The sequence below is a fragment of the Polypterus senegalus genome, chromosome 2 (genome assembly GCF_016835505.1).
Source record: "Polypterus senegalus isolate Bchr_013 chromosome 2, ASM1683550v1, whole genome shotgun sequence".
NCBI lineage: Eukaryota > Metazoa > Chordata > Cladistia > Polypteriformes > Polypteridae > Polypterus > Polypterus senegalus.
The window spans coordinates 283,328,104-283,343,519 of record NC_053155.1 but is presented as its reverse complement, the minus strand read 5'-3'; the positions used below and the strand labels follow the sequence as shown (position 1 = coordinate 283,343,519).

At 34.6% G+C, this 15,416-nt stretch overlaps 1 protein-coding gene across 2 annotated transcripts in view; it reads left to right on the top strand.

Annotated features, from left to right (window-relative positions):
• The window catches only part of LOC120523954 (stromal interaction molecule 1-like), a 124,819-nt gene extending 109,501 nt beyond the window's left edge, over positions 1 to 15,318 (top strand). The window contains exons 8-9 of one of the 2 annotated variants that reach the window (XM_039745700.1): positions 5,587 to 5,650; positions 9,209 to 15,318. In XM_039745700.1, the coding sequence (XP_039601634.1) occupies positions 5,587 to 5,650; positions 9,209 to 9,758 (614 nt within the window). In that variant the 3' untranslated portion in view covers positions 9,759 to 15,318. Of the gene's footprint in view, positions 1 to 5,586; positions 5,966 to 9,208 lie in introns of both variants that reach the window. The other variant, XM_039745699.1, reaches the window with a different exon arrangement.
• The last annotated feature ends 98 nt before the right edge of the window (positions 15,319 to 15,416 follow it).

The following is a 15,416-nucleotide window of genomic DNA, read 5'->3' as shown; positions in this document are numbered from 1 at the left end:
ATTAAGAAATGACATTCATTTTATTGATGTATTATGTTTGTACCATATTACTGAATTCATTCCTAAAAATTAGTGGTAAAAGTAAACATTTCATTCAACTAATTCACATGAAATTACTAAAATATTTTTCGTTTGTATTCTTATTTTAATTAGTAAACTGTTAAAGTTGTTAAAAATACAGCAACCACATTTGAGTCCTCCTGTCAAACTACCTGGTAACTGCTTCAAGTCTATAAGGCATTATAAATGCATGCTTGGTTGGAAGAAGTAAATATATTGAAATTTTATGTCTTATACAATGTTTCACCAAAATGCATATATTCAGATAAATCCTATTGTAACAGGCAATATATGATCTTGCTACAAAAAGTGCCGACTTGCCATCATTTAGGTAATGCAAACCTTAGATTCCAGCAGGTGTGAATTCTAGACCGTGTGGGTATGACCTGTTCAGTATTAGGTGTATACAGTGTTATTCAACATATACTATGAGTGTGAATTGTATAGTTTTACATAAAAGCAGTTCTCATTGTAAGAATTTAAAAACAGTGAAAAATACTGGGTTCAGCCAACTGAATTCAATTTGAGCATCTTTTGGAATAGTCCAGTAGTTGTATTAAGAATTGTCCTATACTGCAATGTACTACATTAATCAATGTTTAATAATCAACACAAATAAATTTAAGTAAAGAATATGAAATAGCTACACGTTATACTTCTTAAACTCCTCTCAATTACGTAAGATTGCTTTGTTGTTAAAATTAAGTTTGGTATTTTTTAAGCCAGTTATTTTTTCATAATAAAGGTATAAATTTAAATTGACATGCCAAATTGTATTCTAAATTTAATCTTTTTTTAATAATAAAAAAAAGAATAGTGTCTATGTTTGCAGTTCAGATTTTAGTGTCTGAATAGCATGCGTCCAAATGTAGAAAAAAATTTACAAAATGCTTGCATTCTAAGGTGGCAAAAATTTTGATATCATAAAACATGCCTCCTGTATTTCTGAGATTTGTTTATAACAACAAAAAGATATTGGGGAAAAATGTTTTGTCACAGATTCTTGGTGTTATTTTTCATGAGGTAAATATAAACACTCTGTCCATTTTACTATTTAAAGACAACTGACTGTCGTGGATGGAGTTTTCATGAAAACAGGGAAGTAACATTATGCGAGTCAAACTGCTTATCGTAAAATTATATTTCCACCAAAGTACTTTGTCAACATGTATATCCAGGAGGAGAAATTAAAATAAAAAAGTTGTTGCAATTTCCATTGACTTCTTTATGGTAATCTCAATAAATTGAGCTTACCTCACCTGTTGTCTGAAGTTTCTCTGTAGCATCAGACTACACATATTTTTGTCCTTTTTATATTCAAATTTTCACTCTCTCTCTTTTTTCTCTGCCATATTTGAATCTGTTGCAGCTTCTTATTGGTTTATTCTTGTTCATTCAGATGCAAGCTATTATCTTGGGGAGACAGAAAGAGGCAGTGTGTTCGTGAGACAGCACCAAATGTGACTGAAGCAGTTAGTAATCTTGATGAACTGAACATTTACACTTCCTAGCACTAAAGTCTTACTGGAAGCATCTTTAAAGTTAATCTAACACCAAGGGAGGTACCAAAATGTGCAATAGAGCAGAGCAGAGCAGAGACAAGGTCAGGGAAAGGCAAAAAAAAAGTCAAAATACCAGAGAGAAGTTGAAGGGACCAATTGTCAAAAACACAATGCACAGAAGTTTAAAGAGAGCAAACAAAAAAGGTCCTTGTGTTGTCTAGATTTGATTTCCGTTAACTAAACTACAAAAGACATTTTTTTTTTGTTTCCTGATTTAACATATAATGCACTTGCTGCATCAAAATTCATGATTGGATTTATGCTGGTATAAAATGACAATGCCTCACTTTTTGGCATTAGAAAAGAAGGCTAACTAATACCTTTACTTCCTCAGACGTCTAAAACTCAGATTTCTAGATCCTTTGTTACTAACTTTTATAAGTTCCCAGCCATCCTTATTTGAGGCATTCCTGTATATTGCACTTGCTCAGCTTAAAAGTGTAGGGTGACACAGACAATTTACAACGCCAAGTTACCTTCTGTTGAGGACATCAATAACACATTCTCAGGATTATTAAAGATATCATTGCTTTACTCACACTTCCTTTTTTTATAGGTGATCTAATACCATTTAAAACAGTAGTTAAAGAGATGGTTTCCATCTTCAAATCATAAGGTTACCAACAGCCAGTCATAATTACATATGCAGTATGTGTATATTATGTATTCATCCATTTTCCAAAGCTGCTTATCTAGAGCAGGGTCACAAGAAAGCTGGGGCCTATCCCAGTAAACATCAGTCAAAAGCTTGAACGACATTTGTATTTACAGTGCATCCGAAAAGTATTCACAGCGCATCACTTTTTCCACATTTTATGTTACAGCCTTATTTCAAAATGCATTAAATTCTTTTTTTTCCCCTCAGAATTCTACACACAACACCCCATAATGACAACGTGAAAAAAGTTTACTTGAGGTTTTTGCAAATTTATTAAAAATAAAAAAATTGAGAAAGCACATGTACATAAGTATACACAGCCTTTGCCATGAAGCTCAAGAATTGATCATCCTTGAGATGTTTCTGCAGCTTAACTGGAGTCCATCTGTGGTAAATTCAGTTGATTGGACATGATTTGGAAAGGCACACACCTGTCTATATAAGGTCCCACAGTTGACAGTTCATGTCAGAGCACAAACCAAGCATGAAGTTAAAGGAATTTTCTGTAGACCTCTGAGACAGGATTGTCTCGAGTCACAAATCTGGGGAAGGTTACAGAAAAATTTCTGCTGCTTTGAAGGTCCCAATGAGCACAGTGGCCTCCATCATCCGTAAGTGGAAGAAGTTCAAAACCACCAGGACTCTTCCTAGAGCTGGCCGGCCATCTAAACTGAGCAATCGGGGGAGAAGGGCTTTAGTCAAGGAGGTGACCAAGAACCCGATGGTCACTCTGTCAGAACTCCAGAGGTCCACTGTGGAGAGAAGAGAACCTTCCAGAAGACCAACCATCTCTGCAGCAATCCACCAATCAGGCCTGTATGATAGAGTGACCAGACGGAAGCCACTCCTTAGTAAAAGGCACATGGCAGCCCGCCTGGAGTTTGCCAAAAGGCACCTGAAGGACTCTCAGACCATGAGAAACAAAATTCTCTAGTCTGATGAGACAAAGATTGAACTCTTTGGTGTGAATGTCAGCTGTTACGTTTGGAGGAAACCAGGCACTGCTCATGACCAGATTATTACCATCCCTACAGTGAAGCATGGTGGTGGCAGCATCATGCTGTGGGGATGTTTTTCAGCGGCAGGAACTGGGAGACTAGTAAGGATCAAGGGAAAGATGACTGTAGCAATGTACACAGACATCCTGGATGAAAACCTGCTCCAGAGCGCTCTTGACCTCAGACTGGGGCGACGGTTCATCTTTCAGCAGGACAACAACCCTAAGCACACAGGCAAGATATCAAAAGAATGGCTTCAGGACAACTCTGTGAATGTCCTTGAGTGGCCCAGCCAGAGCCCAGACTTGAATCCGTTTGAACATCTCTGGAAAGATCTTAAAATGGCTGTGCACCGACGTTTCCCATCCAACCTGATGGAGCTTGAGAGGTGCTGCAAAGAGGAATGGGCGAAACTGGCCAACGATAGGTGTGCCAAGCTTGTGGGATCATATTCAAAAAGACTTGAGGCTGTAATTGCTGCCAAAGGTGCATCGACAAAGTATTGAGCAAAGGCTGTGAATACTTATGTACATGTGATTTCTCAGTTTTTTTTTATTTTTAATAAATTTGCAAAAACCTCAAGTAAACTTTTTTCACGTTGTCATTATGGGGTGTTGTGTGTGGAATTCTGAGGAAAAAAATGAATTTAATCCATTTTGGAATAAGGCTGTAACATAAAATGTGGAAAAAGTGATGCGTTGTGAATACTTTCCGGATACACTGTATGTACTGTATATGTGTGTGTATATATGTATGTATATGTCTGTGAAGGCTCTCAGTCATCCAGGTGAAATTATCTGGCAGTTGAGTCATGGCAACTGGACTTCTGTCTTGTTAGATAGATACATTGCACTGCTCATCCAAGCAACTTCTTCAGTCCGAGGGATGTTGTTAGAGACCACAAATTTAGGTTACTTTCACTTCACAGCTGCCCTGAATAGGCTCATTGAGTAAAACAAAGGAAGGGGAAGGTGTGGGTAGATGTAATAGTCACACATTTTAATAGCCCCTCCTACCCCCATAGAGTGGGTCGTTAAGAGTGGTCCACCTGGAGGAGGTGTGAATTGGGCCTGATTTTCCTGGGCATGGATGAAATGGCAGCAGGATAAATTGAAGACAGGTTATGCCTAAGGCCTCCACCTCTGTTTTGTGAGGGGTTATTGATTTTTAAAAGGTATGACAAAAGCAATATATTTTTTTTACTTTAGAACAAAATTTGGGGGGAAAATAACTTTGAAAGCACTTTGAAAAAGTCCATACTTTTAAGAGTGCTTGAATGAAAGCGGCCAAACATGTAATAGTTCCAGTAACTGGATTACTGTCATATTGAAATTTACTGTGGTTTATTAAGTGTTTTTATGAAGAAAAACAGAAATTTGCAAAGCAGAGTGTGTTTTTCTTGTTGAACATGTACTTTGAGAACTTAAGCTATACAGGTTCTTCTGAGTATTTACCTTCTATAATGGCATTGTCCGATACAGACTTCATGATACAAACCCAAGGCTGAGAAAATTCAAAGTTGCATTATGTGATGAAAAATAATAATGTGGTATTTTTTATACAGTAAACTATTTCTTGAAAATGTTAGACATAGTGAACAAGTTAATTTTTTATTAACTCCGTCCATCCATCCATTCAGTGTACCTACTTAACCCAATCATGGGCTATAGAGAGTTAGTTGCATCAAATGTAAGGTAGGAATAAGTCCAGAATGAAGTGACAGTTCTTTTGTAGAGTGCACTTTTATACCCACACAGTCACACTTAATTAGTTTTGGTGTCAACACAAGTTTCTAGGATTGGGGACGGGACCTAGGGTGACGAGAAGGAAAAAAAACTTGCACAAACTTATAGAGAACACAGGCATTAGATGGGCTTGTATAGGAAGTCAGTTTATTCAAGCTGTGAGACAGCATTAGTACATTTTGCCACCTTTCCACTAACTTGTATAATAAATTTAATTATGAAAGACACAATATGTATTGATGAACTGTCCTGTGCATTTATATTTGGTGCTTATTGGTAAGCTCCATCCATTTCATGGTCTGATTTTTGTCAAGTTTAGCTTTCAGTGATATTTTTCATCAGCATCAGGATTAAATTCAGACTTTGGTTAAAGTGATTTTGACGTAAAACTGCTTGTTTGTTCCTTTGCAAATAATTGCTTACACAAAAGCAAATGTTTTGTGCCACCATAACCTTTTGCTCACTTCTATATTGCCTTTTTTTTCAAGCTGAAGAATTACTGGATTTGTTTAAATATTTCTCCATACTAACATGTTTTTTTATATTTCTTCCCCCTTTTACAGCTCCTAGCATGCTTTCCTTGAGGCAGCGGCACATAGACCCACAGATGGCCATGGGCTCCCAGAGGTTGGTAGAGAGTTGTTTTGGCCCAGGGCAGCAGGGTGAGGGAACACCTTATCAAGCAAGAGCTAGGGTGTCTCTGCGACAAGCACGCAGTCTTTCTTTGGGACAGTATGAAACCTTTGGATCTTCGGCTTCCACTCATCCCTCTGTGATCTGTGCATCTTCCTCATCTTGTTCACCCTCTTCTTCCTGTAGCTCTTCCCCTGCTCACCCTGTATTCCACCATTACTCCCCCCATTTTCAGCCAATGGACACTATTCCTGACCTTCCCCTTCCGGACATCACCTATGGAGTGCTTCAGCGAACGGAAAGCTTTGGGTATCATTTTACTCTCCACATTTTGCATGACTGGTTTGATATCTGTTTTTCTTAGGCCTATATACTGTATCTTGGATGCGTGGAATTTTTATCTAAATTACTTTGCTTTTTTTTTTTTTTTTAATAATTCACACCTTCCCAAATTAATTAATTTGACAATTTTTTGTCATTTTTAGATCAGTTATTTTAGCAGTACTTAAATGGATGGTCATTACCATTGAAGATGCACACATTTCTATAAATTTAAATATGAATAGGGAACTTAATTGGAATTCAAAGGCAAGAGTATTCATGTGATTTAAGTAAAACGGAATGCAGTATTGCAATTTTTTCTCTCTTCCGACCAGAAACATATATGACATCTAATTTAAGTCAAACTAAAGTGTATATTTGTTATTTTTTGTTTTTAGCTTTTTTTTTTTTTAAGTATCTGCTTGCCACCCTCTTCCAAATCTATCCTTTTTGGCTGGGTTCATAGCAGCTCCCAACAAAGAACATTTTTATGAAGGATTACAATAGACATGTTAAGACAATGACTTGCTTTGGCAAGTACTACAGTCTTCACTGAAAACAGGAATATACTCTACTAGAAAACATGGATATATAAATGTTTGTGCTAAAATTTTGTTGTCAGAATTGAAAATGTTTTAAGACCGGTATAATGTGCTATCCAGTTTTGAAAGTATAATTTTCTATAAAAAATTTAGAAAGGTGTTATTCTTTAGTGTAAAAAACAGATCACAGAAAATTGTGCAAATCGTGTTTACCACTGTAGTATACTTCCATAGTGTGTTATTCAAGGCTAATTTACTATTCTTTCTTTATGTGAGGGCCTCTGAGAAAGCTGATTAACCAGTCATTGCCGTGACCGTCTAACGGCAAAGTGCAAGATTTTGTTTATTTTATTATGAAAGAACATATGATTATAGACTTTTTATTTCAAATGAGCAAGAGTTTTTAACATACTTTTTCTTTCTCTCAGCTCTTTCACTACTGAATTTCCTTTCATATCACTTTTTTCATTACAATGCCTAAAATGTAAGAAAAACAGCTCCCATACTTGTCATTCTTTTTTTAAATACCATTTCTGCAGTTGTCTTCACAGCTGCAGCTTTATCACATGTGAAGAAATTTTATTTAGTTTTGTTTTTTGTGTCAAACGTTAATCATTTGTAAATTAAGTAAATCAAAGTTTTTTGAGTATTCACCTCATTATTATCAGTAATGTATTACAGGAATCTTACAAAGTACACTATTTGCAAGACGGATCTATTTGCATATACACTGATATTCTGTACTTGTATACATTGAAGCATATTATACACAAGATAATAAATTACTTTATTTCAAGTGCATTATGTTGGTGGTTCATGATTCTTTTAGTATTCATCTTATTGATCATATGATATAATAACAATAAAACATTCAATAATGTAATATATGCACAGAATTATTTTTCTTTCATTTATTTTTTAATTGAGACTTTGATTTTACCAATTTATGTTGGATGGAGTGCAATCTGAAAAAAATAACTGAACAAAATCAGTTATTTATGGTGATTTATGTATATGTTAATTTACTATCAAGTTTCTTTTTTACATCATAGATACATTTGGGCTTTGCTTGTCCATTTTATTTATTTATTTTAAACATGTATATGAAAATTATACACTACTGGTCAAAAATTTTAGAACACCTCAGTTTTTATGGAAATGTGCACAATTTACTGTTTCATGAAATCAAGACATAAAACAAACAATGGCAAATACAAAATCCAAAAAAATAAGTCGAGGAATCATTAAGTGTACAAAATTTTATTCATGTTTTTGATTCATCCAAGTAGCCACATTTTGCTGATATAACAGGCAACCTGTGGTAGCCTTTTTGATTCAGAATGCCAGTCACCAACTCTTCTTCCAGCAAAAGAACTCCAGTTGATCTCACTTTCTCCTCCATGTTTGACAGTTAGTGTCACACACTGAGGAACCATCCTTTCACCAACTTGGCAGTGTACAAACACTCTGTGTGATGAATCAACAATTTCAAATTTTGATTCATTAGATGATGAGGCTTTCTTCCAGTCTGCAGTAGTCCACAGCCCTAGGCCCTATTTTGTCCTTTATTGAAAGGCTTTCTTACTGCCACTTGCCCTGTCAAACCTGCAGCACAAAGTTACTTTTTTTGTCCACTGGTTAAGCTGTGCTTGAAGCTGTTGTGCATGTCTTCTGATTGGATGGTGACTTTGGGTCTGCCTCATCTTTACCTAGTAGAGTTTTTTTCCTGTTTCCAATTACCTTTGGATTATGTATGACACTGTACTTAATGACACTTTGATTTTTACTGCAATTTCTCAAAGTGAAAGGCCTAACGTCTAAGGGTAGTAATGCTCTGTTTCTTTTGATTTGTAAATTGATGAAGGGTAGTAATGCACTGTTTCTTTTGATTTGTTAATTGATGTTTTCCTGCCTTTGTCACTAGAATTTACAACTTTGTACTGATTGATATTGTCCAAGTTGAACTTCAGAGGGTGTAGTAACACAATTATGTTCCAACTCTGCTTTAAGGCAGTCAGAGGGTTTTTAAGTAATCATTGGAAGTTTGGATACTTGTGCAAATTCTTTGGTTTGGTTAACTTTAAAGGCTTAACTTACTTTACTTGCTGTAGAACATCTGTATGTTCTAACCTATTAGTTGTTCCCTGAAGAAGGCCTATTTGTAATATTCTGACATTTCCTTTTTTTCGGTTTTTGCTAGCTTAACCATTAAATTAAAACCTCTGGCAGTTTACTGCTTACCTTCTCACTATTTTAGGTCATTCATTAAATTTGAAGAACAAGTGAACTTCTAAATCTTTTGAGCAGTAATGTACACAACAGCAGTATAATTTTAATGTTAGTGCATGTTTTAATTAATGTAACACTCCAAAAAATGTATTTTATGTTTATTTAAAAGTATACAAATACAATTAACAGTGTACTTCCAAATGTATAATTCTTACAGTAAGTGTGCTTTGTAGGACTTAATAATACATTACTGATAATTATGAAGTTTATATATAATAGTAATTATTATTTCTGACTCTGGGGCAAATTACTTTATTATGCAGGTAAAGTTCAGTGTGTTCAGTAGTATACATAGAATTACTCAGAAAAAAATCAGCTACATACAGATGTGATGTTCAGGATTGCCTACACTAAACTTTAACCTTAATGTTTTTATTCTTCCTTTCTTTTTCCATATCAGGGATCTGAATCGTTCGGATTCTGATTCTTCCCTCTCCCAGCTTAGTGAGCATCCTCGGCTATCCAGCTCTTTTGGGTCTAGCTCAAAGTCGCCACCCATTAAACCTGCATCTTTCCTTCACAATCCTTCTGCCAGATTGGAGGAGATACCAATAATTCAAAGCCACACTCCCAATGGTGGGAATCGACTCCATGAAGGAGGAGGAGGATTGACAGAGAGTCTGTGTGACAGCCCTTTAGTGATGAAGAAGATCTACTCTCATGGAATGGAAAAATCAGCTAGTCTGGGTGAGATCAACAGCATAATGGCAGGGCTTTCACAGTCTGAGTCATCTCGGTCCTTGAGCCCCACTTCCACAGAGCCAGACACACCATCTCCAACTGGGGATCCCAAAGTAGGAACAGGTAGTAAATCCAGTCGCATCCCTCAGCTTTCATCTAAGAAGAGCCCCATTGAAGAAGACAGCGGCTCCACAGGAGAGGACACTGACAGTAATGTCAGTCGAAAGAAACTCCCCAATTTCAAAATCTTTAAGAAACAGAAAAAGTAATCTGTTTAGGCGTTATATGGCTGTTGTTTTTTATGGAATTGGAATAATTTGTTTATGTTTGGGTATGGGGAAAATAAATATAAAATTTAAAGGTGTTTTATATGTTAAAAAACATCAGTAGAACAAGAAAGCACTGGATTACAATTGCTTTGAACTATGTGCTGCAATTGAAGTTTAAGATAGCTAAAAAATTGTGGGAGCAATCAACATTTCTTTTACATTTTCAGATTATTATTAATTGCACCTATGAAATGGGACATGTATGAATGTAAAGTGCTGTGTATTCTGCAGGAAGAAGTGCCAGGTATTTTACAAGCTTCTAAGGGAAATGTATCTCCAAATAATATATGTTCATATGGATTTTTTGTTTGTTTGCATGCTTTCATTGATTTATTTTCGTATAGTTTAGATGCACTGGGTATTAATGGGGAAAAAAAATTACAGTTACTCTTTGACTGTGGTAATTTTTCATGTAACTGTTTAATACACATAAAATATTCTAGTTGTATGTGAAATAGATGTAACCTGGGGGATTTAAGATATGTCAGCAAATAGAATACTGATTAGCTTCTTTCTCTGTGTTCAATAATTATTACATTGAAATTTTAGGGGTTATTTTCAAATGTCAGATTCTTTTTTGCTTTATATTACCAATATGCTACTTTTTCATTTTTAAATGTTCTTCAAAATATTGGTTGTCTCAGGCATGCATAGTTCCATAAGAGCAGCAACTACATTTCACACATGGTTAAAAGTCTGCAAAGATTTGATGTTTGTAATAGTATGCATACATTTAAACCAACTTAAGAAAAGTTTTTTTCACACCAATTGCTGTATTTTCAAAATGGAAATTGTTTTGCCAAAGATTTTTGATTCACACGGTTATAACAAATCTTTTATTTAGGAAATACAGTACTAGTGTACATAGCTATTACAACAATTATCATACTAGTAAGATTGGAGTCTTCGTATTTTTATACATTTTAGTCTTTGTTTTACTGCTGCTTGTAAAACAGTCATTCACTAGAATGATTTTCAGTGATATTTAAAGTTAAGATAATAGATAATTTGCATTCAGATATTAACATGTGACATTAGGAGTATGTGCATTCCTTTTTACAAATGTAATGAAAATATTTATTTTGATCAAAACTAACTTGGCTTTTCCTAATGGCTGTCTTGCTGACTTTTGCAATGCAGCATTGACAGATGGTTTGATTGCCTTAACGTAATTATTTCTGAGCTCACAGTTCAGCAGTATTTTATAAAATAAAATTCCAAAAATAAAAAATCCACATTTTAATGTGTCTATGAAATACTTAAACTGAAGCATCTTCAACAAGTGATTTAAAATGGTTTTCAACTTTTTTTTCATCACTAATGAGGATCAGCTTTCAGAGTAAAAACAAGAACAAAGGGTAAACTAAGTGCAGTTCTTCATTAAATGTTATGCATATCTTTTAGTAAAATGAATAATATGTTTTGATTTCTTGGTGGATGTGTCAGGGCACCACCACTGTCAAGCTTCTTTAAGATTTTACTGAACAGTATTGCCTTCTTAGAATATCTCTCCTTGTTTTCTTCCTTTCTTTCGTGTGTATACTCACACATTGTAAAATAAAAGCAGAAAGGAAATAAATATATTTTAATAAAGCTTTTTTGGTCTTTACACATTTTCGTTTTTTTAAGTGTTTAAAATATAATTAAATAATAATGAAATATTCATATTGTACAAAAAGGTTGTAATTGATTTGTCAGAGCAGTAATTGAATAGAAATATTAGTGCTACTTTCTCCATAAAAGATTAATATATGTTAAAATGGTTAAATTGTGTTTCCTCAAAGGAAATATGTAATTTTAATTCATTTTATATTATAATTCAACCATTTTTTAAAATCTTTTTATTTTGTGGAAAAAAATTTCATACATGTCCAAATTATGATAGCTATGTCATACACTATAATGTTGTATTTTGTTAACAATTTCAATCAATATTTTTACTAGAGCCAGTATTATAACATAATGATTTGCTAAGAATCACACATTCATTCAAATTTTAAAGTGAAGTCCTTTCATAATAACACTTGCCTAATAGTAATAAAATAATTACTAAATGGCTTCACTGCCAATTAAAATACGACTATCTTGACATTCTCTTAAAATTGCTACAGAATACAGAAGGTCTCTCAAATATCTTTAGTAATAAAAAGTAAGAAGGATAATGTTAAACTGAATTAGTATATCTAAAAAGTGTTTTTAAATCATCATCAGTGCTACATTTTATATCCAAACTGAGGAAGTAGCATAAATTCTGATGTCAGTCAATTTCTACCAATAATTGATTAAAAAGACACACAGTGCAAGGACCTGTGAATTTAAAAATAGTGTTCTATATACTCCCCCACTCATTAAATCATGGCAGTTGAAAATTCAAAGAGTGTGTATGTAGGAAGGAGAGAAAATTAAAAAATTACACTAGAAATGTTATGATCGAAAACCTTATATAAAAAGTCAAACGTAGAAATAAAAAATTGCAATTTTTTTCAGTGAGGTTTTCATTACTTGTACAAGCATGTACATGTTTGTTTTTCATTTTTTAAACTGCAAGAAAAGCTACAAGTCAAAAGCAAATTAATTACTAAGTTCAAACACATATGCTGTATATTGTATGGGTTCTTCAGGAGTGTTTGTTTATTGACATGGCAATATGCAAAATTGGTTTATTTTTGGTTAAATGTGTATGAGTGCACTCTGTTTTCTTTTCTGAAGCTCTCATTCCACCCTTAAACGTAGTTCAAGTAGGACACTTGTAATTTCCATCCATTATCCAACCCGCTATATCCTAACTACATTCGCTTGCCATAATTAGATCAGTGTGTTGACATTTTGTACTGTACCTTTAGAAAACCTAAAACTTCATTGCAAACAGCACAGTGTATTCAAAGAAGCAAACGTTGCACACCTGGAGTGGTTTGTACAAGAACAAGAAGGCTGCCAGGTTATTAACATACCTGCTACAATATTTAGCCTGCCTTCTAATTGATCATTTGTGTTAAAAACAGGACAGTGATAGAAAAGTCTGGCAATGTTACAATATACAGAAACATTTCTTTGACTTTATATGGGCTATGACACCATTGCATATGTTGGAATGGATTGTAGTTCTTTATATATTGACTTAGTTATTGTGTATAACATTTCTGAAACTAGAGTATCAGGGCACTGTTGGTTTTAAATAATTTCCCTTCATTTTATAGTGTGTGTTTTAATTTCTGAAATAGCATAATGTAATGTTTCAGCATTTGTAGGTTCCATCTGTTTTATATTTCCTTAATAGGTAGTTTCAGAAGAACAGGCTTTAAAAGATATACTGCATTACTGTGGCTGAAATTAATGTCACATTAAACAGCTTTTAGTCATCGGTTATGTCTGACCTGCCAACTGTAGTTGCTGATCTAAATAACTGCAAATTGCAGGGTATGTCTAATTTACAGACTGTGTGCTGAACGTTTAGCGCAGTCATGCTTGCCCCATTTTGTGGCAGCCAATAGCATGCTGCCTGATGAAGCCAGCGCTGTACTAAAGGTTAACATCAACTCTGAGCTCAGCTGCAGTCTCTGTCCCATCTTTCTTTTTCTCATTCTGCCATGGTCTATTAAACTCAAGACATCATACAGATTGACTTTTCTTCTGTTTTTGAGATCCAAAACAAGCATGTCCCCTATTCCACATTGCTGCATTTTGTGCACTGTACTTCAGGATGAGCATTCATTGACTGTCAGCTGACATGCACACAGAGTCACATGTACAACTAAAGAGACAATCTAACCTGTTTGAGTGAGTTGTGGACTAGTTAGTGACTCGCTGGGTATGTCACATTATGCGAATGGCGTGAGCACACAGTGGCTGCCTCTGACTTGCTAACATTAAGAAAATGAACGCTATAACTGGGAAACACTGGAACAGTTGCATAATGTAGCCTTAATGGCGATATTGAGATAAGTTTGTTTCGGCCCATTGCTTGGAATTCAAATGCACTTTGTGAAAAAGCCTATAATGTCATTCTTGTGGGATATAAAATGTCAAAATCCGATCTGCATTGTGAGAGGTGTTTCGCTATATCCTAGGTATTGTTTAGGCAGGTACACTTAGCAGAGATAGTTACATAATTTGTACGAAAATTAGTTGGTTTTTGAAATCCACTTTCCTTTTCCTTGTAAATATGAGTGTGTGCAGACTGACTTCAGATGCATGACAACTGTAGTACAGTACTAGCTTCATATGTCTAATCAATAGATTTTTAAAAAATTATATATTTTTATAAATATTTGCTTATTTACCGCCATTCAGTAGGCTTGCTTCCAACATTAGTTTGGGTATACATCTATAGAGCCAAGTGTTAAAAATACAGCTCCTGGCTAAAAAGCACATGGTAGTCAGACTATATACTTGATAAAATAAAAGTGCAAATTTCAGCACGGCAAATGATTGTCTCTTCTGTGAGTAAAGGTTTACCATTGTTTTCCACACTTCATAATCCTAGTGTGGATCTTGCACAAATGATGGCTGTCAGGATAGTGTACATTGTGCTATAGTTGTTTTCAAGCATGCATCAATATTTTGTGTTCTTTTTATATTAAAAAAAAAAAAAAGCTGCATAACATGAAATGTGTTGAAAGTTAACTAAAAATATGAAACTGAAATGCAGTTCCTTTGTGCCTTTTACTGTAAGTCGATAAAAAAAAACACCCAAGTAAGCGAAACCGGAACCTTTGGCACTTTAGTGTTGTCTTCACCGCTTACAAGCTGTCAGGAAAATCTGTTAGCAAAAATGCAAATGAATGCTGCATTCTGGGCTAATTTGGTCAGTTACTAATGTGTATGTTGAACTTCACCCTTGTTTTGTTAAAGACAGACCCCCAACTCCTTGTCAATTTCCCACCCTTTCCTAAATTTTTACACCTGTTGTTCTTTTTTTCTGTTCTGAATATGTAACTGTAATAAAATGAAGCTGCATCACATTGTGATTATTCAGCAAAACATATTAGTGCTAAATTTTTGTTTGTGTGAAATAGTCAAGCAATGAAAATGGAGCATGCACTGTGGTCCTGGAAAATTCAAGTATTCCCATCTGCACAAGATGCAGCAGTTTCAAGCATGTGACTTAGGTGATATCTGTTCATCCTCTTCCTTTCAGGTAAATTGTTATATTTCTGATATTTTACCGCATGTCTTCTTCTGTCTTAGCATATCTTGTTGAGGGTGACAAGTGTTTGGTTTTTTTTCTTCCTGTTTTCCTCCCTCCCAAAATTGCTGTTGTCCCTCCTCTTCTAAAAGGTTGTGTGTATATGTACTGTACTGTACACATTCTATATATACACACATACACATTTGTATATTTATTTATATATATATATATATATATTTCTTTTTTAATAATGGGTTTTGCATCCTCTGTAACTTTTTGGGACCTTGACTCAAGCAAAATTTATGGCACTCCTGCATGAAAGCAATAAACTATTTTGAATGATCATATTAAATGTGCTGATTTAGTAAGAAACTGTCTTAAGTAGTGCTTTAATCAATGAAAATATAGGGCCCTTGATTTCAGTGTGTCAAATGGGACCAACATTTTCAAACTCGTGTATCTTCAAAGAG